The sequence below is a fragment of the Lissotriton vulgaris genome, chromosome 1_1, assembly GCF_964263255.1.
Source record: "Lissotriton vulgaris chromosome 1_1, aLisVul1.2, whole genome shotgun sequence".
Taxonomy (NCBI): Eukaryota; Metazoa; Chordata; class Amphibia; order Caudata; family Salamandridae; genus Lissotriton; species Lissotriton vulgaris.
The window spans coordinates 591,617,484-591,642,374 of NC_141685.1; the positions used below are offsets into that span (position 1 = coordinate 591,617,484).

Here is a 24,891-nt window from a genome sequence, read left to right on the forward strand (position 1 = left end):
ATATATATATATATATTTTTTTTGTAAATGAATGTACCCTACGGCGAATTTTTACGCCTAAAGAGAAATTGTTCTCTTGAACAAGACTACAAGCATGCAGCAATGGAAGCAAATATTAGATTCGAGCGTAGGGGTTATAATGTCAACACCCTTAAACAAGCCAGTGCCAAAGCCTCCAAAACAAACAGGAGGGATCTTTTGGTTCCGAAACCTAAAATAGAGGCCCCTGATGAAGTCCGTATGATTACAGAATTCAGTACCAAATCAGGTGAAATAGTTAACATCTTTCAAAAACACTGGCACATACTCACTGCTGATAAAGTCCTCAAAAAGGATCTGCCAAGAAAACCTCTAATAACCTATAAAAGATGCCCCTCTCTGGCAGATCATTTGGTCCACAGCCATTTTAAATCTTTGGCAAAACCCATCAAAATATCACAGTCAGTAGGTTTCTTTCCTTGTCTTAAATGTAAGGCATGTAAATTCAGCCACAAAATATCAGAATACCCGAATCGCACAGGCGATAACAAACCCAATGTAAAAATTAAGCAGTTGCTTAATTGTAACTCGGAATACACTGTGTATTGTCTCACCTGTCCATGCAAGCTGCGATAAATCGGCAGCACCATCAAACCTGTAAAACTTAGAATTCTCGAACACATGCGGGCTATTACCAATAACGATAAATCATATCCAGTAGCCCGCCACTTTGCACAAGAACATCAGAGCAAGTGGGAGAAACTAAGTTTTTACTGTATAGATCAGGCACCTAGATCAGAACGAGGAGGGGACAGAGAAGTCTCTACGGATTCTAGAGTCCAAGCACATTATTGGCCTTAAAACCATTACTCCTTGGGGATTAAATAACAACGAAGAACTTTGGGTTCATTTGTAAATAGCTGAACAACCGGGGAACTATAGCAGACCATGAAACTGAACAATAGAACATCTCTACTTCCCCTATTATTAATCATGCCTGTCATGTTTTTTCTGTCTTGCACTGCGTAAAAATTGCCCATTCAGGGCTAAATAACCATGAACTAAAAATGAGTTAATGTAAATACCTCATTTGTTCACTTATTCTTTCATACTGTGAATATGTAAATGATCAAAAATATGAAATGTGTAATAACGTTATCTGTTTTTAATGAGCACAATGCACTTTCACGATATCACCTTTGTATAGTCGTTGAACTAATGGGACTTGCACGTTATAAGATGGCGCCCAAAATACTGTGGTAGAAAGGTCCCTCTTCTATGTCAATAGAGTGTGTCATCAACCAATGGCTTTAAAATGGTGATTTTAATGAGAAACTAACGTTACACTGACGAAGCCTGTGAAGGCGAAACGCGTCTGTTTGGGATTAGGGGGGTTTGGTGATTAAATTCTTGAAAGCGGATACCAGTGTGCCAGCCTTTCTTTTTTCTGAAAACTACATGGATGCAGAAAACGTGCAGCAAAATATATATATATATATATATATATATATATATATATATATATATATATATATATATATATATATATATATATTTATATATATATATATATATATTGTTTGTTTTAGCAGCACACAGTTACATTTGCACAGGGTTACTTGGGGAATAAGTAAACATATATAGAACCAAAATAATAACAGTGGACTGTGGCGTGCAGTCGAGTGGATGGAGGAGATGACTAGGGATGGGCCTCTTGGCGGCAGGGAGGAGTGATGCATAAGAGTTTTACCCAGGATAATGGTGCTGAGGGCTAGTCTTGAATTTTTGGGTGGCCATGCAGGCCAATTTTATGAGATATTTATTGAGGAGAAGGAGTTTCAATTTCACCTTGAAGTGGGGGGGGGGGGTGGGAGATTGATTGTTGCATAGGTCTTGAGGTAGCATGTTCCAGATTCGAGGGGCATTTCCAAAGAAGTAAACGGATTTCTCCTTCTTGAATTTTGGTGGAATCAGGAGATGGCTGTTTGAGCTTTGTAGTGGTCTCTTTTGTCTGGCTTTTGATAGATTTTTTTAAATGTAGATTGGTTGATCCATGTGTAGAACCTTGTGAGTTATGCAAGCATTTCTGAAAATAGCTCTTGCCTCTATTGGAAGCCAGTTGAGCTGTTTAAGAGTGGCAGTGAAATGGTCACGACACCTCTCTCCCAATAGAAACTGTGTGCTTGGGGTGGCACAATACATGGAGGTAACAGTACTAGGCAGAATGTGTGCTGTGTATGTGCACTGAGCGCGAGTGTGCCTGTAATGGTACATTGTATGGAGGACACTGTTCCATATTGGCAAGCCCGTGCCTGCCTGGTGAAAACATTAGTAGAGGAATTCTCTGCAGACTGATTTGTGTATTGCTGCAATCCTGTGAACTGAATGGGGCACACAGGAGTGGGGAGAGGGAGAGATTCCCCCTGTACACTTCAAAGATTGCTCTTTGATTCAGTGAGAGATCACAAGGAAGGGGTCTGGACACATTTCAGGAAGGAGATGGGACGGATAAGGAAATCAAATAGTAGGGCTTAGAGCCCAGGATTAACCTTTTGATGAACATAGCACTGTGGCGGACATCCAGGTGCAAACTCTAGTCACTCCCATGGCCTGTGTTGTGGGACTATCAGCTTTGGAGTCACTCCTGCTGTGACACACAACTATCAAGAGAAGAGAATACTTCAAAAGAAGCAGAACCTCAACATAAAACTTCAAAGACCCAGACCATAAATCATATTTGGTGTCTGGAAATGGAACTTAAGAAGGGCAGAGGGGGGATTCCATGAATGAATCACTGGGATTCTGACTGGGCGCATCCAAATCCAAGTCATCTCCTCCCTGCCACCGTTGGGGTGCATCAGACTTACTGAGTAGGAGTAGCACCTCAGATAGCTGCTGGAGCCATCCACAAAAGTTCAGGAGAAAGAGCCTGCATGCAGGGTGCTGCCGCGCATCTCATGTGCAACCTCCTGTTCCACCAGGACCGGAGCACTGTCTGTGCCCATGGTCAGAGCACCCACTGAGAAACTGCAAGTTTCCTCGCTGATGGAGCGGGTAAGACTGGTTGCGGGCTTACTGGCCCCAGGGGACTTGCTGCAAATGGTGCTGCGACGCAAAGACATTTTTCACTACTTTGCTAAGAGTCGGAGGGGACTCTTGAGTTTAGGGCAGATAGTGAGCATTCCCTTATTGGGCCTCCAGTGAATGGAGAATGACCCCTACCACATTTTACACAAGACCGCGTGGGAAAGGGATTTGTCAGCTGAACACTAGAGTTCTGATTTCAAGGGGAATGTGTTATTGTTTATGTAGGTCAACATACTACTTTGAATGCATAGTTATACATAGAATTCTTTAATAAATATAAGTATTTGACTGGACACAGATTTATTGACACTACTATAAGCTCTGGGTCAGGTGGCATGTTGACTAACCTGTATTCAAACGTCTTCCCTGAAGGGAGCTTTGGATTACTCTATCTTAGCTACCACAGTATCAATTACAGGAATATGGTACTTGGCCCAGTTGATCTGGTTCTGTAGTAGACTGAGCCTGGGACATCAGGAGTAAAAGGCCTAACCCCCTGCGGTTGGACGCAGCTACCCCTGCATGCTCAGTGGCCCTCTGAAAGGGGCTCTGAGACTTGCAGTATAAAAATCATTTGCTACTGTTCCAGTTTCAACTTGTGACGCAGTCTTGATACTAGAGTGAACTGAAGATATGCATAGAAAAACTTATTTTAGCACATGGTTCTCCAATTGATTCTGGGCATGCCACGTGCTTGAGAACAGAGGTCATTTGCTGTCGAGCTCTGAAGTAATTATGTCCCATGCTGACATGCGTCATTTTTGAACCCCCAATTCAATAGTCTAATGTGGATCTCCGGATACTCATTCTCTATATAAAAGGCTACAATTTGGTCTTCGCTTTTATCCTCATTACACCAGAATTAGTCCCTAAAGAAAAAATGCTGGGAGCTGTGAAGTAATTTCCTAAGGAGACACTATGAAAGACTTAATTAGCAACACAGAGGGCAGAAGAAAGCCAACTGCTTCAAACAGACTTTTCTGCATTATAATACTGATCTTTACCTGCTACCAGAGAGGCTAATAATGTCGGAATGATCATCTGCTTTGATTTAGGCTCCAATCGGTGAGCAGTGTAAAACCGGCATTGGATCAGATTTAGTGCCCGCTGACTAAACCAAAATTTGATGGTGTGACAGACAAAACTATTGTTAACAATGTCAACAATTTCAGTACTGACTGCGAAGTAGATAGCTTTTACTCTTCTCAGTCAATGGCGAGAATAGCCTTGTAGTCACATGGGCAGATGACAGCGTAGCCCACTAACCCGGTTTAGCAGACTGTGATGCCATGTTTGGTGCATAAGGGAGAGCAGTCAAATGATAAAATTTACTAATTTTTGAGGAACCTTTCATCGTATAAGAGGCGATACATTTTTTTAAAGGAATTTGAGATATTCACTGAAAAGCAGGTCTTTTATCGGTTTCATAAAGTGGTTTCTTCAGAGTAAATGGCACTGAAGTTGGAGAAGCTAGAGATTTCATCCCATGAAGCAGGCACCACTGACTGACCTTTACACTGTGCCTTCGTTTCAGGCTAAAGTAGTCCTGAAAACACTTCATAAGTTGGAGTGGATGACTTTTTAGACCAGTCTAAAAGAAGATTCATGTTCTTGAATTTAAAGTGCTGGGCTTGAAGATGGTGATGTTGATGTTTTGTTCTCCATAAATGCCAGAGCTTGTGATGATTTCTCCACAGACCAAAGAGTGGTGGAAAATATTGTAGCTGGATCTTCTTTCGGAGCTTACAGCATATCCATCCGATTGGTCAGCCTTTGGGTCATAAAAGAAGGTTAATAGGCTATATGTGGTTTAAGGCCATTTTCAATACAAATGCCTTATTAGGCACTGCTTCGAACACGATCTACCAAGGATATCCAGCCAGCTGACGGGGAAAGTTCAAGCAGGTGAATCTCATAGAGACTTGATGCTGGGGAATGAAAGATTAATATTATGGTCTAGAAAACTGACAACATAAATCTATTTGCTCCCTTCTGCGAAACTAACCTTTCTTTAAAAGGACACATTAGCCTAGGAATGTTCTACTACATTGCGTTCAACAGGTCACAGTGATATGCTTTTGATACTTACTTCCTGATAAAGCAGACTGAGATTTTCCCTGTTCAGGATTCTTGAACTCAATTAGAGCAGTCATATTCAAAAACTGTTGTTTCAGCCAAGCTGCTCTATCTTCCTCAAAGTTTTGTCTCTAAAAGAAAAAAGTCAAATATGAATGCAAGATTCAATTTCAAAGTGAAATGATACACAAGACTTAGTAACCATTTCAAATGTGAAAACAAAAAGCAAATGCCATTCACAACTATCAGGCTTGATTGGCCTACTCTGGTTCACTCCTGTAATTTTACCCATAGTATCTCAAATTAGTATTTGGTTACAGTTAATAGACCTTAGGGCCAACGTGGAACAAAAAAACGATAAAAAGCCAAATTACTCTAGTGTCATGCAAGAGAGATATTGCTCGGCTTCCCAAAACATCACTCCTTACAGCTCTGGATGCCTCGTATATCAAGGGGAAACCTCAACCATATTTTAACTACTCTCTCCAATTACAGACTCTTAATAAAATTATTTATATGAGGCTGTTAGCCCTTCAGTTTAATGACTGTAACCCTCTGTGGATTCGGAGGAATGGTCAGCTAACTTGTAGGCTCTACAATTATCCACATGAGTCCTGGTTACACCTGTAATGCTGTTGCCCACATCTTGCCAATGACCGTCGACGTCTACTGGTCCCAGTCTATCGGGAAAAGTTACTGAGACATTGCACGGAAGCATCGGATTTGTGCTTCAGTAATAATTCAGCCCAAGTTCTAGCAAGGGCAGGGAAGTTTGTTATTATTTTTACTGCACTGCATAATGCCCAGCACTAAGAAACTGACAAGTTCTATTCTTATTGCACAAATGAACAGTGAAGAAAGTTAACCATCAGTAATAAGCATTGTGACATTTTTTGCTATTGCTTTTTATACTATACACTTCCCTTTTGGACTAAACGGCTAATTGTGATATATTGCCATCAACCTGAAATGCTGCTTTTGGAATTGACATTTATTCGTACGGCCAGATTTTATAAATGTGTATACATTTATTATTATTTTTTTTAATCCTTACATTTTATTAATTATCAATATGATGCTTGTATGTTACGTTTTTAATTACCTGTATAATAAAATAAGTGATTAGTCCTTAGGACCAATTACTACTGGACTAAAATAACATCTCGAGAAGTCAGCAAAAAAGTGCACACGTGATTCTATCTTTCCAAGTCATCAAGGATGCTTGTCATTATCAAGGTAACTGGAGAGAAAATACATTTTGGAAAACTAGTTTATATAGACCTGCACCACTTCTATAGCTGGATGCACTTGGCCTGGATTGGACTCCTCCAGAATTGCTAGTCTAACTTTAAACCAGAGTGGCTACTTGGCTTGTTGCGAATTGAAACTGCTTCTGTATATAAGCGGAACCATGAGCCAATTATAAGTTCACCTGCTGACGGCACAAAGAGAAGGACAAAACCAAAGGCAAGCACCTGGACTGTCTTCCCTGAAGGAGAAGGGGATATAAACTAGGACTGAGGGAAGGAGAGGTAGCTTGAGTGCCAGGCATACTCTGAACCTGGCCAGTTCATCTCAAAACTACAAGCCAATTTGCTCCATATTCTACCATGAGGACCTTTCTTTTGCAAAGAGCGGCTCAAATTTGATACCTTTGATCACAGTTACCCTCCCACCAGGTCTGTGAAAGAAGACTGAAGCTAGCATTTCACTTGTTGCTGGGATGATAACCTCCTGTAGCTCCCAGATAATTATGCAGTGTATCATGTCTGGGTCCCCTGATGCCTGCTGAATGTTTAAGTACTATGAAAAAGGCTGAGATCTAGGAGAGGTGGGATACTCTAGTATTAGGGGTTTCCCTGTATTTCTGCAACTCTCGATTAGTAAGGTGCTCTATAGGGATAATGTTACTGAAAACACGTGCTGTGTCCCCTTTCCTGCAGGTGCTGCTCTCCCTCCTTCCCTGTATCGGCCAGAGTAAGCTAGGTGTTTTGTGACTGAATTCACATCCCCTTCAGTGAAGCAAGACGTTTTTGTGTTCAACTTTCCTGCCTCAACCCACTTCCAGCAGTGGTCAAAGAAAAGGAAAACATGAACAAAAACTGTGGTCAAGGGCTTGGCCATCACAAAACACCTCATAAATGGAGATGGGTTGCATGCCAATGCCGCACATTATGCATCGAGATTGGCAAGGAGAGTTGATCCAAATAACAGCCACAGACTGGGACAGTAAAATGTGTCAAACTGGCCATAGGCCCAACAACGGTGTTTGTTCAGCACTTTTAACTCTTTGGGTTGCTTCAGATGAGGTGCATGTGCAACTAAACAAAGTCTTAAACTGGCCATCAGTGTGGACAAAGGGTGGTTGTGGTTGGGGGTAATTTTGGAGTCTCTTCTTTCCAATACTGCATGCCTGTGCCTAACACACTACTTCTACATTTTCACACAAGCTCAGGAAGGGATTGAGAACATTTGCATACAGACATGATCCAGCTGACTGAGGAATGGGAGGTAGAAGATTGCCTGGACTAGATTATTTGCTAGCAGTCAGGTTTTAGGATACAGAGGTTGCTTCCACAAAACTTTAAAGGTTGCACAGAGAAAAAGTCTTCTAAGTCCTTAATGCTAGAAGAGTTTATTAAGAATGAAAAGAAAGAAAAATCACACTGAGAAATCAACCAGCATTAGCGGATTAACAGTGCACCTTGTTCACATCCTCAGGGAGAGCAGAATCATGCACAATTTGGACATGATCAAGTTCTACTCTAGAAAACGTAATTAACTTACAGTTATCCACTAATACAAATAAACCCCGAATTAGACCCATACTACCTTAAAACACAAATGACAAATATAAACAAGCTACTTACCTTCAGTAACACTCTTTCTAATGGAGACTATTATTGCCACAGCTTCCTCACTTTTTGACTATTCCCCAGTTGTCAAGTGGTGCCGTGCAGCTCTGCACGGACACCGTTCCGAGTGGGAAATTATGTGAGGGGGCCAATATAGGTGCCACAGTGAGTGTGGAAATCAGTTGCTTTTGAGGCTGTCCACACTCCCATATACAGAGCCTCAAGGGAGAAAGGGTTGCGATCAGTGTGTATTTTCCTAGACTCAGGATCTTATTAAGCAATAGAGTCCAGTTACAGAACGGGGAGGATCAGTGAGGAATCTATGGCCTGATAGGTCCCATTGGGGCATCACCAAAGATGAAGATACAACATGTTAAAGCCCTTAAAAATTAAAAATAAAAATCACATCGCAACTGGAGATTTAGACAAGAAGGGCTGATTTGGCAAATCGCAAGGAGGACGAAAGGAGATAAACAATCTTTAACTGTGCCACGGCTAAACTTTGCCGGGAAAGAGACAAAAAACAACAGAGAAAATCTAGAGAACATCAAATAATTTGCCCTGGAGGGCAACAGTCTAGCGTGAGCTACATCAATCCAAACATTTGTTCCAAAAACAGTATTGAACAAGTTACTTACCTTCGGTAGCGATATATCTGTAAAAAACATAGGTTAGTTATAGATACCTTAGCATTACCCCCAGGCATCAGACTGGATCCGGAAAGTTTTTAGTCAGCAGTACACCTGCGTGTCAGAAGGTGGCATCGGTCAACTCTGCGTCCGTCGTCGGCATCGTGATCATCTGGATTACGTCACGGTAGCTACATAGACGCCACCCTTGCGTGCTGACGTCAGTTCTGTCCTCGACATTCCACGCCAGAAGCGCAGAGCCATGCAAGACACTGACCACTGATGCACAAAACTAGGGCCATGAAAGGATGTCCTTAACCCCCGAAGTCAGGTCGCAGAACGGGGAGGATAGGTGGTGGCGGTAAGGAATCCATAACTAACATATGTTTCTTACAGATGTATTGTTCAACTGGAAGAAACAGTCATAGATTCCTTACCCTAGAACAGATACCGCAGCAGTACCAACCCCAGCAGTGGGTCTGCAAACTAAGTTCACACCAGAAAGTCCTAGAGAACAGAACGGCCAAAAAAGCAGTCTCTCCGGACTTTGCTGTCCAGGCAGTAGTGCTTGGTGAACGTGTGTAGTGAGGTCCATGTAGCTGCCTGACAGATGTCATTTAGGGAGACTCCTCATCCCAAAGCAGTAGTAGCTGATGTCGCCCTGGTGGATTGGGCGTGCAGCCCCACAGGAGGCTCCTTTGCCAAAGAAAAGCAGGCCTTGATGCAGAGAACAACCCACCTGGAGATGGTCCATTTGTGCACGGCCCGACCTTTCTTAGCGCCCACGTAACCAACAAAGAGCTGGTTGTCCACCCGGAATTGTTTTGTGCGATCCAAGTAGAAGGAGAGCGTATGTTTTGAATCTAGACAGTGGAGCCTCTCTTCCTCTTTGAAGGATGCGGAGGCGGGAAGAAGGTGGGCAAAGTGATGGTATGGCCAATATTAAAAGAAGTGACCACCTTTAGAAGAAAGGAAGGTTGAGTTCTGAAGACGACCTTGACCGGTTGAACATCCAGAAAGGGAGGCTAGGAAGACAGAGCTTGTGGCTCACTCACCCTGAGTGCCGAGGTGATGGCCACCAGAAAGGCAGTTTTTAAAGTAAGAAGTCTGAGCGGACAGTTATGTAGTGGCTCAAAGGGAGTGCACATACGATAGGTCAGAACCAAGTTCAAGTCAGGTTTTAGGCTTAAGCCTAGTACGGAGCCAGCCATGGTGGCTGTCACGGATAACATCAGGATAGAATTGGAATAGTGGTCAATCCACTCTCCTGGTGCCATTAGATCTCTCAGCGGCATTCGACACGGTCGACCACCAGACTCTGCTCAGGAGACTGGAGGAATCTGGAATTGGTGGAATGGCCTTGCGGTGGATGACAAGCTTCCTTTCCAAATGCTCTGACAGTCCACCTGGGAATTTCCATTCTAAAACTATGGAGCTGATCAGGGGAGTGCCCCAGGGCTCCTGCTTAAGCCCCACTCTGTTTAATATCTATGCCCTCCTGAGGACTTATGGGTTCACACAAAGCTCATACGCGGATAACACCCAGCTCACCTTCTCATTCAATAAAACCACCCGCTCCTCACAGTCTACCTTCTCTACTGGCATGCTAGCAATCTCTCAATGTATGCGTAATAATTTTCTGCAACTAAACACCAGAAAGACCGAGATTATGCTCTTTGGAGAGGCTCCACTGCTATAGTCACTGGAATGGCTGCCGGGAGAGTTGGGTGTCTCTCCCGCGCCTAAGGCAGCAGTGAAAAAAAAATCTAGGTGTTCGCATCGAGCCGGCCTTGACCATGAAAGAACATGTGACCCACACTATTGGTTCCAGCTTCCATGTGCTTAGTCTGCGGAGACGAGTTTTCCCTTTTCTTCCAAACTCTACATGGAAAACTCTTATCCAGGCTGTGGTATTGAGTAGACTGGACTACCGCAATACCTTGCTGGTCTCAGCCAATGAGTTGTTGCTGGACCGTTTACAAGAAGTTCAGAATGCAGAATTTAGTTTGGAACTAAATGCCCCTTACAGAACAGCTTCACTTCTTCAACAACTCCATTGGCTGTCAGTGCGAAAATGTATAAAGTTTAAAGTTTGCTGCATCATAAGGCGGTGTATGGTAACGGCCCAGTTTACCTTGTAGAGAAATGTAATCGCTAAACCCCCTCTAGGCATCTCTGCTCCGGTTCCAAATCTCTTCCAGTGGTTACTCAGGTCAAGAAGTCTAGGACTGGTGGGAAAGCTTTTTCGCATCTTGCCCCGCCAGTCCTGGTATCAGCTTCCCACCTCGCTGAGGCAATGCCCCGGACCTTCTTCAGTTTAGAAAGTCTCTGAAAACTGCTGTTTTAGATTTGCTTTTAGACCAGCCTTTTCCTGTATGTCCAGAAGCGCAGAGATATTCCTTCGGAGATGATTCAGGCGCTATACAAAACCCACAAATAAATAAATAAAATAAGTCCCACTGGGACATTATGAAGGGAACAGGAGCAAACAGATGAGTGATGCCCTTAAGAAATCTATTTACAACAGGGGACTTGAAAAGAGAAGGTTGACCAAGGAGCCTGAGGAAGGCTGAAATGGCCAATAGGTAGCCCTTAAGAGTGCCCAGAGCAGAGCCATGCTGGGCCAAAGATAAGAGGAACAAGAGAACCTCAGAAAGAGGGGCAGAAAGTGGATCCACAGGCTTTGCTGTGCACCATGCCACAAATGTATTCCATTTGCAGGCGTACACCGTCTTAGTGGAGGGACGCCTGGCTGCCAAGATTACATCACAGACTTCAGGAGGCAGGTCCAATGACGGCAACTTTATGCAAGGAGGTGGAGGATGGACAGGTTTGGGTGGAGGACCGTCCCCCGCTGTTGCGACAGAACATCCCCCCCTGAAGAGGCAGTCGGATCGGATGATCGATGGCCATGTTTAGCAGCTTGGGATACCAGACTCTTCGTGCCCAATCCGGAGCCACAAGAATGACTTGGGCCCGGTCGCACTGGATCTTCAGCACTGAGCAGAAGTGATATAGGCAGAAAGGCGTATAGAAGACCGCAACTCCACTAGCGACGAAAAGCGTCACCGAGCGAGTGCCGCTTTGGAAATTCCAACGCGCAGAATTGCTGATATTTTGCGTTCTCCTCGGTGGCGAATAGATCTAACCAAGGCTTTCCCCACTGTTGAAAGAGACCTTGCACCACCTCTGAGTGAAGACGCCATTCATGATCCATCATGCACCTGCGGCTGAGTTAGTCTGCCCTGGCGTTCAGTGAACCTGCCAGGTGTTGAACCACCAGGGATAAGCCCTGATGTTCCAGCAATGTCCAGAGGCGGAGGGTCCACAACCCCACCCGCCCTGTTTTGTTGCAGTACCACAGGATGGTGGTGTTGTCCGTTAACACCTGCACTACTCTTTCCCGGACAGTGGGAAGGAATGCTTTTAGTGCAAGACTGGTCACCCAAAGCTCTAGAAGGTTGATGTAGAGCCTGGACTCCGCCAGAGACCAGAGGCCTCTGATCTTCGCCTCTCCCATGTGGCCGCCCCTTCCCAGAAGGGATTTGTCTGTCACCACTGTGTGTTAAAGCTGGGGAAGGGAGAGGGATCTGCCGTTGACCCAATCCCGGTTCGTTAGCCACCACTGCAATTGTCGTGAAGTGCCTCTGAGATCTGGACACAATCTGACAGATTCCCCTGATGCTGCGCCCACTGGAACTTCAGGTCCCACTGCAAAGCCCGCATATGTCATCTGGCTTGATCGACCAGCAAGATGCAGGATGCCATGAGACCCAGCAGCCTCAGGGTCATCCTGACCGAAACCCAGGATAGAGGCTGATTGGTCGAAATCAGTCCGAATATCCCGGACTCGCTGTTTGGGAGGATAAACCCGAAACTGCGTCGTGTCCAGAACCGCTCCTATGAAGAGGAGCTTCTGAGAGGGAGTCAGGTGTGACTTAGGCGTGTTGGTGGAGAATCCCAGCAGGAGGTCGGCCGTAGTCTGGAGGTGAGGAGGTGGAGACAACAGCCTGGGGCGAGCCCGCCTTCAACAGCCAGTCGTCAAGGTGGGGGAATACTGGAACCCCTGGTCTGCGCAGATGAGCTGCGACCACCACCATCACTTTGTTGAACACCCCATGGGAGCTGGTAAGGCCAAAGGGGAGCACGGTAAACTGCAAGTGCTCGTGGCCTACCATGAACCGCAGCTAACACGTGGGCCAACAGGACAGGGATGTGAAAATAAGCATCCTGCTAGTCCAACGCTACCATCCAGTCTTCAGGGTCAAGGGCAGACCAGACTTGAGCGAGCGTTAACATTTTAAACTTCTCCTTCCGGAGGAAGTGATTGACGTTCCTGAGATCCAATATAGGACGCAGGCCTTTGTCCTACTTGGGCACCACAAAGTAGTGGGAATAGCAACCACGACCTACTTCTGGAGAAGGAACATGCTTGATGGCCCCTTGGCTAAAAGTGCTGAAACTTCCTGTTGGAGAAGGGCCAGGTGATCCTCCGACATGCGATGGTACTGAGGTGGAATGGAGGGAGTTGTAGTCTCAAAGGGGAGAGAGTAGCCCCTTCGGACTATCTGCAGAACCCACCTGTCCTATGTGTCGGCGTGGCAGTGGGGGAGGTGATTGCAGATACTGCCACCCACTGGTGTTTGGTGGTCCTGGAAGGTCAGACTAGGAGGGTTTGGAGACTGATGCAGAGGTGGCTGTGGTGTACTGGCCCGCCAATTGACCCCCAGAACTACGCCGGTGGTTCCCACGTCACCAGCCGCACTGGTGCTGAACAGCCTGCGCCGGCCTGTGCCTCTGGGCGGGACATAGTGGGGCACCCCTTCCGTAGCCACGAAAGGGGCAAAAGGCAGACTGCGCAGGGTGGGTGGTGGAGAGGCCCAAGGACCTGGCCGTAGCCCGAGAGTCCTTAAAGCGCTCTAGCGCACTGCCTGCCGTGTCACCGAAAAGGCGACGTCCATCAAAGAGCATGTCCATAAGGGTGGATTGGACATCCCTGGATAAAACAGTTGAATGCAACCAGGCGTAACGTCGAAGGGCTACTGACGTGGAAATCGTTCTGCCAAGTGAATCAGCAGTATCCAGCCCACAGCGAATGGTAAACTTCGCTGCGTCTCTCCCCTCAGCAACTTCACAGGAGAGCATGGCCCGGGCCTCACCCGGGAACTGAAGCAGCACTTGCGCCACCGTATTACACACAGAGTTGGAATAAAGGCCCAACAGACATGCAGTGTTTACTGACTGCAGTCTCAAGCTGGAGGAAGAAAACATCTTCTTCCCAAGTTGTTCCAGCTTTTTGGATTCCCTATCAGGTGGAGCAGTCAGGAAGACGCCTTTGGATGTAGAGGCTTGGACCATCAAGCTCTCAGGGGTGGGGTGTTGGGAGAGGAAAGTGGGGTCGCCCGGGGCCGGGCGGTGGCATCGGGCAATCATCCTATCCACAAGAGCCCCTGTATTGGGCCTGGACCAGGTGCCCAAAAGGATGTCTGTTAGGGCTTCATTGAACAGCAACAGGGGCTCTGAAGAGCTTGCTAATGGCTGAAGCACCTCTGTCACGAGGTTAGTCGTGCACCAGGAGTCTATGTAAGACTCAAAAACAAAGTTGACAAAAAAAGTCAGTCAAATAGTGTCTGGGGGTACTGCTCTCTCTAGATCTGCCCTTACTGGCACAGAAAAAGAAAGAACTGACGTCAGCGCGTGAGGGCGGAGTCTTAGTAGCTACCGCAAAGTCATCCCAGCAACCACAACGCAGACGATGGACGCGGAGTCGATCTACGCCACCTTCCGATGCCTTGGGGTACTGCAGACAAAATACTTTCCAGATCCAGTCTGACGCCTGGGGGTACTTTTAAGGTAAGGAATCTATAACTAACTGTTTCTTTCAGATATAGAGTTTGTCAAGGGACTACTGACTGCCAAGATGTCAACAACCTACTACGGAGGAAGGACAAGAGAGTCAACTGTTGCCGCTCAGTCTCCAAGCATGAAGGTGGAGACCGCAAAGTCTTGGGTGCAGAAATCTGCCCGGTTTCTGTGACAGCAGATCCTATCTCAGAGGGGCAGCCTAATCGGAGGACATATGCTCAGCCAAGGAGTTCTGGATATCAAACTCTCCGTGCCTAATCTGAGCCACCATGACGACTTGGGCTTGGCAGAAGTACAGGCGGAAAGGTATACAGGGGCCCTAAGTTCCCAGAGCAAGAGACGCCTTAGAAACTCCAACACTAAGAAGTGCTGACATTCTGTGTTCTTAGCACTGGCAAACCGATCTATAAAAAGTTCTCCTCAGTCAGAGGAGATCTCTCACCACCTACTGGTGTAATTGCCACTCGAGATCCACTAGGCACCAGCGGATAGGCTGGTCCACCCTGGCATCAAACGATCTTGCCAAGTGGTTTACCATCAGGAAAATTTCTTGGTGCTCCAGACACTTCCAGGCCCCTCCGAGTAGCCAGAGGCCAAAAACTCTTGTACTTCCAAGCGCAAAGCAGAGAGACGGTGCTCTGTAAGTTGCTCTGGGGACTGTAATTTGTGTAGCAGGAACATAAGGAAGGGTAAGGCGTATTGCTTACAAACAACCTGTAGAAACCATCTGTCTTAAATAATTACTACTTACGCGGCCGCCCACGGCTGTGTTTACATGTTTTCCCACTTTATTGAACTGAGACGGCGAATCCACTTTCGTCGCCCGGTGAGTGTTTTTTGAGCTTCCCCGCTGCTCGTATCTTCGCCATAAACTTTTACTCCATCAGCAGTGGCACTTTTTCGTATTCACTGTAGCTTTCTATTTTTTGAACCATACCGTATTTCATTGCCCTCAACCCGGTATTCTTTTACTCCGCTAGAGAGGACACGCTTCTTGTTTTGCCGGTGAGTTTTTCTTTCTGCTACTGATTCTGCATGTTATGCAGAATTTTACAGGTATGCCTGATCTCCCACCTGTGCATTTATACCCTGGTCTTTCTTTTTTCCATTCAGTCTGGACTTTTTCCAAGCATCAAGGTATTTTTTATTATCAGCCATGGTGTTCACATTGTCTTACTTCCCCATATGCATTTCGGTTGTTCATGACACTGCTTTTGTTTCGGTCAGGAATTTCCCTGTGCCTGTAGTGGTGTACAATGGTCGACCTTCAGCAGTGCATTATTGTAAGACAGTTGATCAGTATCTCTGTCCTCATTCGCCTATCCACAGCAGCATCCACTCTTCACACGTAGCACCTTCACCTTCCACTTCTTTTGGGGTTCTTTCAGGTATTTTCATGGCCATCACTATTGTATTCGTTGTCAGGTGGTAAAGGTATCTGGCTATGGTGGTTATTACTCTATTGAATCTTTAAGTATGTGCCATTTACAAGTCTTATCACTTTCTGTACTTTGTGGTCAACTCACACAGACGTTTCTGTCTGGTCTTTAGTAGCTTTGTAACATTTCTATGAAATAGGTGGTTTCTTTATTGTTTTATTTTTCTGTTTCATTTAGTGGCCCCCGAAGAAGGGACAGTTGGTCCCGAAATGCATTGGGCTGCACATCTTTGACCTGCATTTCCACAACACTTCATCTGCATTTGTAAAATAAGGAACATGGATTTGTCAGAACATAAATAATGTACAACAACAGTAATCCTTGTATGATTTATTGTTAACTACATGGAATTATTAATATTTCTTTCAACAAAGATGTCATTTGTTTGAAATCAATCGGGGTATGAACATTTTATTGCAAAAACTATTGGTTTCAGTTTGTAAAAAATTGAATACATATTGTTTACACACAATTTGTAGTGTACGCAGTGCTTCAAGCAAACACTGTGCTTGAGTTTCTTTATTAAATAATTACTTGCCAGCCCAGGTAGAAATATAATATTCTAGCTCCCACTGGACGGCTGTGCTCCTGTATGGGAACGCTAAAGGTGCTTGGCTGTGGGGGCGGTGGGCACACGGCCGACAAACTGCTGGGTTTCCTGTGGGGCTGGACAGGTTGGGAGTAGGGGGGCATTGTGGCCATAGCCACAAAAGGAGCAGTTAAACTGTTGCAGTTTGTGAGGAGGAGCAGAAAGGCCGAAAGAGCGTGTAATAGCCCTGCTCTCGTCAAAATGCTTCAAAAAGGAATCAGCCTTTTTTCCTGAACAAGAGTCCCATTGAAGGGCAGGTCCATCAGCGAGGGCCAGACAAAGGTGTAGATGACAATTCCACTCATGATAGGTAAGTGGACTCAGTCTGCAGCTGTCAGCCCTGGTGTCACTAGAGCTGACCCGATGGTTTGTGACTAGTCAGATTCTCTACTGGTGTGTTCTTGGCCACAGCCTCTAACCTTCCCGACAAAGAAGGTGCGTCGCCAACCCACCCTCCTTGGTATTAATCCATATTGCAGTCATATTGTTTGCCAAGATCTGGACTTTGTAAACTGCCCGTAGTTGGTTCATATGGAACATCTCCTTTGGCCACCAAAGTCCTCGGATCTCCAGTTCCTCCAAATGCACACCGCACCCCAGGGTGGATGCGTCCGTCACTACTGTGGCCACACCTGGAGGAGGGTGAGAAAACCTACCTTATGACAGGAGCTCCTTCACCAACCACAAGTCCAGGTATCAGTACCAGGAATAACCGCCCTGCCCACGTTCCTGCTCTGGAACCAACTCCACAAATTTCTGCAGCATGGCTGACACATCATGCAGCAGGAGCCACAGATTATCCTCTGACTAAAGGGGGACTGGTGGAGATCTAGGCAGGAGCTTGTAGAAATGGTAATAGATAACCGCTTTCTATATTCTATAGGAACCAACCTTCTGATGCTAAGCTCTTTTAGGCCTATGGAAAGGAGGATACCAGTCCTGCAATCGTCTGCTTTTGAGGTGGCGCGAGAGAAGGTGAGGGGCTACTCGGCTACCTTTTCTCCCTGCCTCTGTACTGGCGAAGTAGCAGGTTTGGTTTTTGGATCAGTTTGGTGGGCTTGCAGAAATGTAAACCTCATAAGAAGTCCCTAAACTTCTGAAAGGGTCTATAGTATAGGATTGGCGACTGAAGTCCCAGAGAGCAGACATTCACTTTGCCTGCTTTAAACATCTCCAAGGTAGCATCAACTTTATCTCAGCAAAGAGACGTGCCTTATCAAATGATATGTCTTTCAATGTCTCTTGATCATCACTGAGAAATCCAGCGGACCTCACCCATCCTAGGCAGGGTCACCGAAGAGCTTATGGACCTGGTCACCAAGCCCACCATGTCCAGGCATGCCCTAATGATCTACCTAGAGTCAACAATGGCTATTTTTCACCACTATCACAAACTTGTTTAGGAGCTGGTCCAGCAACTTTGGCACCACCATGACAGCCATATCCCATATCTATTCTTTTTATTTGTCACACAGGTGAGTGGCAATCAGAAACTGGATGGTCAAACTTCCTGCAGAAAATACCCTTTTGCCTATATCCTCTATCTTATTCAATTTCCTATCTGGTGAGGCTGAAGAGAAACCTCCAGGGTTTTGTTTGTTGCATGAGGCTGCTTGCACCACTAGGGTCTCTTGTAAGGCGTGAGCTGAAAAAAAATCCAGTTCTTTGAGTGCAGGAATGTACCTTCTGGCTCTCAAACAGGATTATGGTATGGGCTGATGAGGGCTTGTCCCAAATCATTTCTACAGGGTCGAGTAATGCCTAGTTAAGTGGCAGCAAAGGTTCTAATGCGGCATTTGGCAGGTACAGAACCTCCCTCAAGATTTGAGACTTCAGTGATGGCAGAAGCAATGCCAACTACCACCTTTCTAAAAATTGCTTAGAAATAAGCTACTTCCGAAGGCTCAGGCCCAAAAGGACACTTCATCTTAATTTAAAGTAATGTGTCTAAACCACTGGCATTTTGTAAGGCCAAATAGTACGTTTTATCCAAAGATGGGGATGGCAACAGGTGGGCTACCTTACTGCTGCTGTCAGTGTCATGAGGCACCTCCTACTGCATTTGGACCCAATTTCAACTGGAGCCCAAAAGGTGTGGAGGTAATATTGGGGAGAGGTGTTTAGCTGACACCGTCTCGTGCTTAGTCTCTTTAACCATCATCTGAGTCTTTATGTAGGACTTCAGTAAACTGCCTTTAGTTTTATCTGGAATCTGGCTACAGAGACCGTGCTGGTGTCCGCAGCACTGGCGCAGCTGGAAGGGCTACCAGCGGGGGTTTTAGCGCTGCAAAGGCTCCAAAAAGCACTGGAGATTTTCCCTGAACCTGTGAGGTCACATGGCAACAGTGAACTGCTTGCCGGTGTAAGTCTACATAGAGACTTGTACAGACCCATGTATGTTCCCTGTATGGAGTCCAGAGATGCACTAGTGGGATTCTTGGACTGCCTGAAACTTTCCCATCACATGGATGAAGAAGTTCGAATCAGTTCGAAGAACCAATAATTTGAGGTAAGTCACAGCAGTGTGGTATAGGTGGCAAGGCAGTGGGAACAGGTCCTCTTGCAGGCACCAGAGTCGGAAGAACCGCTGGAAGGGTCTGCTTGACTGGAGTGATATCCACTAACTCCAGCTCAGAGGATGACTGCTGGGGGCGGATTACAAGAAAGTGACCGACCCGGTACCTTAATCGAGGGGTGTCCTCAATCCATCTTCGTTCCTTTTTGTGTTTTTCCTTCTTGTTATTGGACGAATGAATTGGAGGCTGATCTTTAAGGTGACCAGCTTTGAGCCACATTGTGGTCATGCACGCAAGCAAACTGATTGGGAATTGCACTCTTTGATGGTTCAAGTGCATGAGGCCGCACTTGTTGCATGACATGGAGCCATGCTTTGAACCCAAAGTACACATCATGCGGATCAGAGATGAACATGTGTCCACTACAATCAAAACAGGGATTGAATCGTGACTTTCGAACGAAACATCCTAACTTTTTTTGTAGAAAATATGAAAACAATGTGGAAAATCATGGAGAGCTGTTCTGGCTCCAATTGGTGAGAGCCGAAAAAAAGGGAAGGTATATCAACACACTGGTGAAGGTGCAGGTTGTCTCCAGTGGCACTATCCTGGTGTGAATTAGCCTCCTGTTGACGTGGAAGAGCTTTGAAAAACTTCCAGATTTGATCTGGTGCTGACTGATATTAAATAGGTGAGGAATTTTCATGTAGAAGTATCCATCTAAACATCTTATAGTATGCTTGTTTTTTCCCTCGGAAAAAGTAATTTAGAACAAGAAACTGATCAGAAAAATATTGTATTCAGTCCATACAAGAATAAATAATACAAAACAACCGAGAGCCAGTGTAGTGTGGTCCGTGTTGTACTCGGTGTAAGAAGGTGCATCAGAATAAGCCATCCAAAACATTGAAGGATAATTTAATGGTACAATCTATAGGTTTTTGCAACTTCCATAGTCAAGGTTTTGCTCCAACTTTAAACATTTGCAAGTCATCATCGGAATGCTCATTCTATTGCAAGCTTGGACAGTCAATATTTGCCTACCATTCTCTTCTTATCTGAAATGGGACATTCTGATTAATAGGTCTCTATGATGACAAGTTAAATTGAGAATATTTTATTTGTTTTCAGACTTCTGGCCCTTTCGTGAAGACTGCAGTTGCAGAGTTCACTTCTTGAACTCCTTGTTCATTGAGACCCTGCAGGACCATCAATGCCAAATTAATTACTCTCAGGTGCATAGTCATGTTTCCATCCAGGAAGTGACCCGCAGATTTTTCACTTTAGGTCAAAATGATGCCTACTCTTAATTAGCGAAAATTGTCAACCTATGAATTGTTTGACAGAACTAATATTCATTATAGCTTTGACCCTTCTTTGATTAGGATATTGTTGAACACTTTCGTCTAAAGTCCCTTCTAACACTGGCACTGCACAGTCTAGACCCTAATACTGCAGACCATCGATTACTTACCTCTCTGGTGGATTGAATAGAATACTTTACTAATGGGCCCTACATGTACTAATATTTTCTTACAAGAAACAACCAAATTTACTAGGATATAAGATGTTTGTTTATTATTGACAACGTAAGGTTTAGGTGTATCAACATGTGATAAACACAATATAGACAAAATAAAGAGGAAGAGCTGTTCCTTTATACCCCTATAAACTTAGGGGCTACTCTGTTCTGTAACATATATAACGGTTTGTAAAGCACATGAAGTCATGTATATGTACAAGTTTCAGAGCCTGAGCCAAAGACCGCTTATTTAACTCTTGCAGGTGGAGGAACTAGTCTATTGTAAAGATCCAGGATGGGGCAGAACAGCCTTGGGATGTAATACCACCATTGCCTTTTGGGGCAGGACTTGTTAAACTGCTCTTAAACAGGTAAGTTTCCATATCTCATACAGACTTTTCTGAGATTGTGGCAGTGGTAGTCTGAATGGTAGAACCTGTCAAGCTGTAGAGCATAACTATTCTTCACCAGTAAGAGGCTATATTGGTCCCATCGGAGTGGAGGGAAAGCCTTGCTATCAGCAGCACGCCATCTGAGCCTTGAGATGGTGCAGGGTAGAGCCAACACAAGAGATTATCCTTTTTCCTAGGCTTCTGGATTCATGTCCGAGGATTTGAGCCATTGAGGATTGCGCAATGGCCAACAGATATAGGTAGTTCTGGCTAGCCTATTGAGGAGATCCTTGGACAGCAGTATATTTCATAGCTCTAATGGTAAGATTGCATAGTATTTGCTTCGGGCAAGAGGGCATACTAGTAAAACGTGTACCAGAGGGTTATTCAGTGTCTAGCACAATTATGATAGCATCTGCCTACCACAGAAAGAGACCTTCAAATTGGATAATCTTCGAATTGTGCATCTCCAGATGTTTTTCTCCCTTGGCCATACGAGTGAATTAATTTGCCCTTCAGAGAGGTAGTAATCACTTCCAGCACAACCGATTTAGCAGTGGGGTTCCCGGACACAGAGTGGACAGTTCGTTGGGGCTCAGTAATTTCAGTGCAAAGATGACAATTGAAGGTCAGTGAAAGCATGTTCCAAATCTCCAGATCCTGTTTGAGAACCTCTGATTTTCTGGGCAGAGTTGATCTCTGGGAGAGATACTGCGGTGTCAAAGGTGAGCATACCTTCACTCTCCAGCAGTAAAACGATCATCACTATTGACAGGGCTTTTAATGATTTGGTCATGGAGGCATCTGGCTGGATACAGATCCTCATGATCATAGTTTCTGGAGTCCTGATTAGAATCTTGCTCTTGCAAGAAGGCTCTTCAGCAAAGGAAATGCCAGTCTCTGAAGATCCACCTGGGTGCAGCAAGTAAAGATTTCAGGGCAGTAGCAGAAGTGGAGGCGCTAGTACCAGATGAGTCAGGATGACTGGTGCCAAGGAATGATTGCAGACCTCCTGACGTGCACCAGAATGTGGAAGTCTCGAAGTATATAAAACTTTATAAATAAATAAAAGGAATGGCAGAGAAAGTGGTAGGGTTTACATACTCTTTAGTACAACGCACTGCAAATGTTGGAGAAGCCTCCAAGCAGAACTGGACTGGCTGGGATTCCACGAGTGCAAACGAAGCATCAAGTATTTCTCTTTTTGTGGTTCACACGTTTTTTGCTTGTGTCCAAAAGCCCGAGGGGATACCTTCGTCCTACTTCCCCAAATTCCTGTACAGAAGCGAACCACTTGCTGAATGTTAGTGCTCTACTTCTCAACAGATATATCCTCAGAGTATGAGCTGGGCTTAACTTCGGGGACGGAAGATAGAGGAGAACAGCCTATGCTAGATTGCTACTGTGTCAGAGCACCCAAGTAAGGAGCTAGTTTTGAAAGGCAGGTGCAAGTTTACAGAGCAGCTGCAGACTTTGGCCCTGACCGATGGTCACAGAGGCAGATAGGCTAGATTTTCCTTTATAGTGCAATAATCGCTTGGTGCCTCCACGTGATAAGATAAAATGGGCTCAAGAGAACATTGCAAATTAATCTACGACGTTTGGCATTTTGATCTGGTGAACCCTCGGCTGTAAGGTATTTTATCCCTTTCCCCTGGACTGCAAAACGAACAGATGATCGATGGAACGCAGACCAAATCAAACATTCACCCCCAGTCGCAGATCTGGGTTAAATCAATTGTTTATTTGCATGACACGCCTTTCCAGCTTAGACCCAACTATATGGATATCTGTCTTGACCCTGCTCCCCTTGGCAACAGTCCAGCCCGAACTGCTTCGTTAGGTGCTCCCTGAACAAGAAACTAGCACCCTGGGACCAGTTTGGGGGTATCAGACACCTCACCAGTCAGCCTAGCCTGAATCTGGTGGCGTATCGAGCACGGGACCTTCATCTGGGCACAGCCTTTCCACTTTGGGAAACAAATGCAATAAACAGATTATGGACGGAATGCTGATAAAACAAACATTCACTGGGGGATGAATGTTGGATTTATTCAGCATTCCCATCATCATTTGTTGCTGCAGCACTTTTCGCCCTCAGTACGATGGGTATGGTCTGTCGTGGGTCGCTTGCTTGCTGTGCCACTGGATTCAAGCTAGCCAGGCTGATGAGGAGATATCCCAAAATTAGGATACTTGTTTCTGGTCCAGGAAGGACCTAGCTTAGCAGCTTGGGCTGGACTGTTCCCATGAGGAGCAGGGTCAAGACTGATTTGCTTATGGCTGGGTCCAAACTGGTACGGCCTAGTGAGCAAAAGAACAATGTATTTAACCACAATCAATTGACTGACAGCGATCGCGCCCCATGCGCGCCAAAGGTGCGCCAAAGGTAAGCCCGTCTACGCCCGTCCGTGCCTGGACCGCGCCCAGCGCCAGTCCCCCTGGTCCCCGAAAACCCCTCTCCACCCGCATAACGTACAACGCCGATACCATACTGGCCCTCAACCCCGGACGCACACCACAATGCTGTAAAGCTACCCCAGGACACACCCAGGGACCATTCGCATGCCACTCATACAAGTTTTCCTGCATCAAGACACACACCAAATCCACTCCCTCCGAACACACCTCCGACTCTAACCACCTGAAGTGCATCCTGCTGAACACCCGCTCGATCCACAGACATGCCACCGAACTCTGGGATCTACTCGACACTACATCACCGGACGTCGCCTTCCTTACTGAAACATGGATGAACGCCTCATCAGCACCCGACATCGCCATAGCCATCCCGGACAATTACAAGATCATAAAAAAAGACCGCCTCATCCAAACAGGAGGAGGCATCGCCATCGTCCATAAGAACACCATCCGAAACACGACCAGCTCCGATGTCAACCTTGCGGCCGCCGAACACCTTCACTTCCAAATCCACACCGACCCCAGGACGTCACTTAGAGGCACCCTCATCTACAGACCACCAGGAACCCGCACAAAATTCAACGAAGACATCACTAACTTCATCAGCCCACATGCCCTCTCTTCCGAGAACTACATCCTACTGGGAGACCTCAACTTCCACCTGGAAAAGAAAAACAACAGCTACACAACCACCCTTCTGGACAACCTGGCCAATCTCGGACTCAAACAACTTGTTAACACCCCCACTTACCTAGCCGGACACACGCTCGACCCTATCTTCACCTCCAGCAAACACATCTCCTTCGATCACACCACAACTCTCCACTGGACGGACCACAGCTGCGTCCACTTCAGCTACAAAAAGACCTCGACCCACATCCCCCCACAACCTATTCCTCGAAGAAACGAACAAAATCACCACCGACCAACTCTTCACATCACTTAACCAAAACCCTCCTGCCATATCATCGGACCTAAACCAAGCTGCCACCAAACTCACACAATGGATCACCCACAGCGCTGACGAATTAGCACCCTTGAAAAAACACCAGATCAAACACGGTAGCAAAAATGCCCCCTGGTTCAACGATGACCTTAAGAAATCCAAAAAGTTATGCCATGCCCTCGAGAAAATCTGGAGAAAAAAACCCAACTACTGACAACCTGACCAGCTTCAAAGACGCCACCCGCAAACACCACCAATTGATCCGATCCTCCAAGAAATCCGCATTCAAAGATCGACTCGACAACAACGCCCACAACAGCAAGGAACTATTCAACATCGTCAAAGAATTTACCAACCCCATCGCCGGCTCCAACGACATCACTCCCTCCCAAGACCTCTGCGACTCTTCATCCTCTTCTTCCACAACAAAATCGCCGACATACATAACAGCTTCAAAAACCAGACCGACCAACAAACCACTCCACCCACCTCCGAACCAAAACAGCACTCTCACAATCTTTACACCTGGAACACAATCACTACAGAAGACACCATCCGCCTGATGAACTCCATCC

At 45.7% G+C, this 24,891-nt stretch overlaps 1 protein-coding gene across 6 annotated transcripts in view; it reads right to left on the bottom strand.

The window, feature by feature from the left end:
- SSX2IP (SSX family member 2 interacting protein) overlaps window positions 1-24,891 on the bottom strand; it is a 632,083-nt gene that overhangs the window by 125,718 nt on the left and 481,474 nt on the right. For all 6 annotated transcript variants that reach the window (XM_086954035.1, XM_086954027.1, XM_086954031.1 and 3 more), the window contains one exon: window positions 5,156-5,273. In XM_086954035.1, coding sequence (XP_086810161.1) covers window positions 5,156-5,273 — 118 coding nt within the window. The remainder of the gene's footprint in view (window positions 1-5,155; window positions 5,274-24,891) is intronic.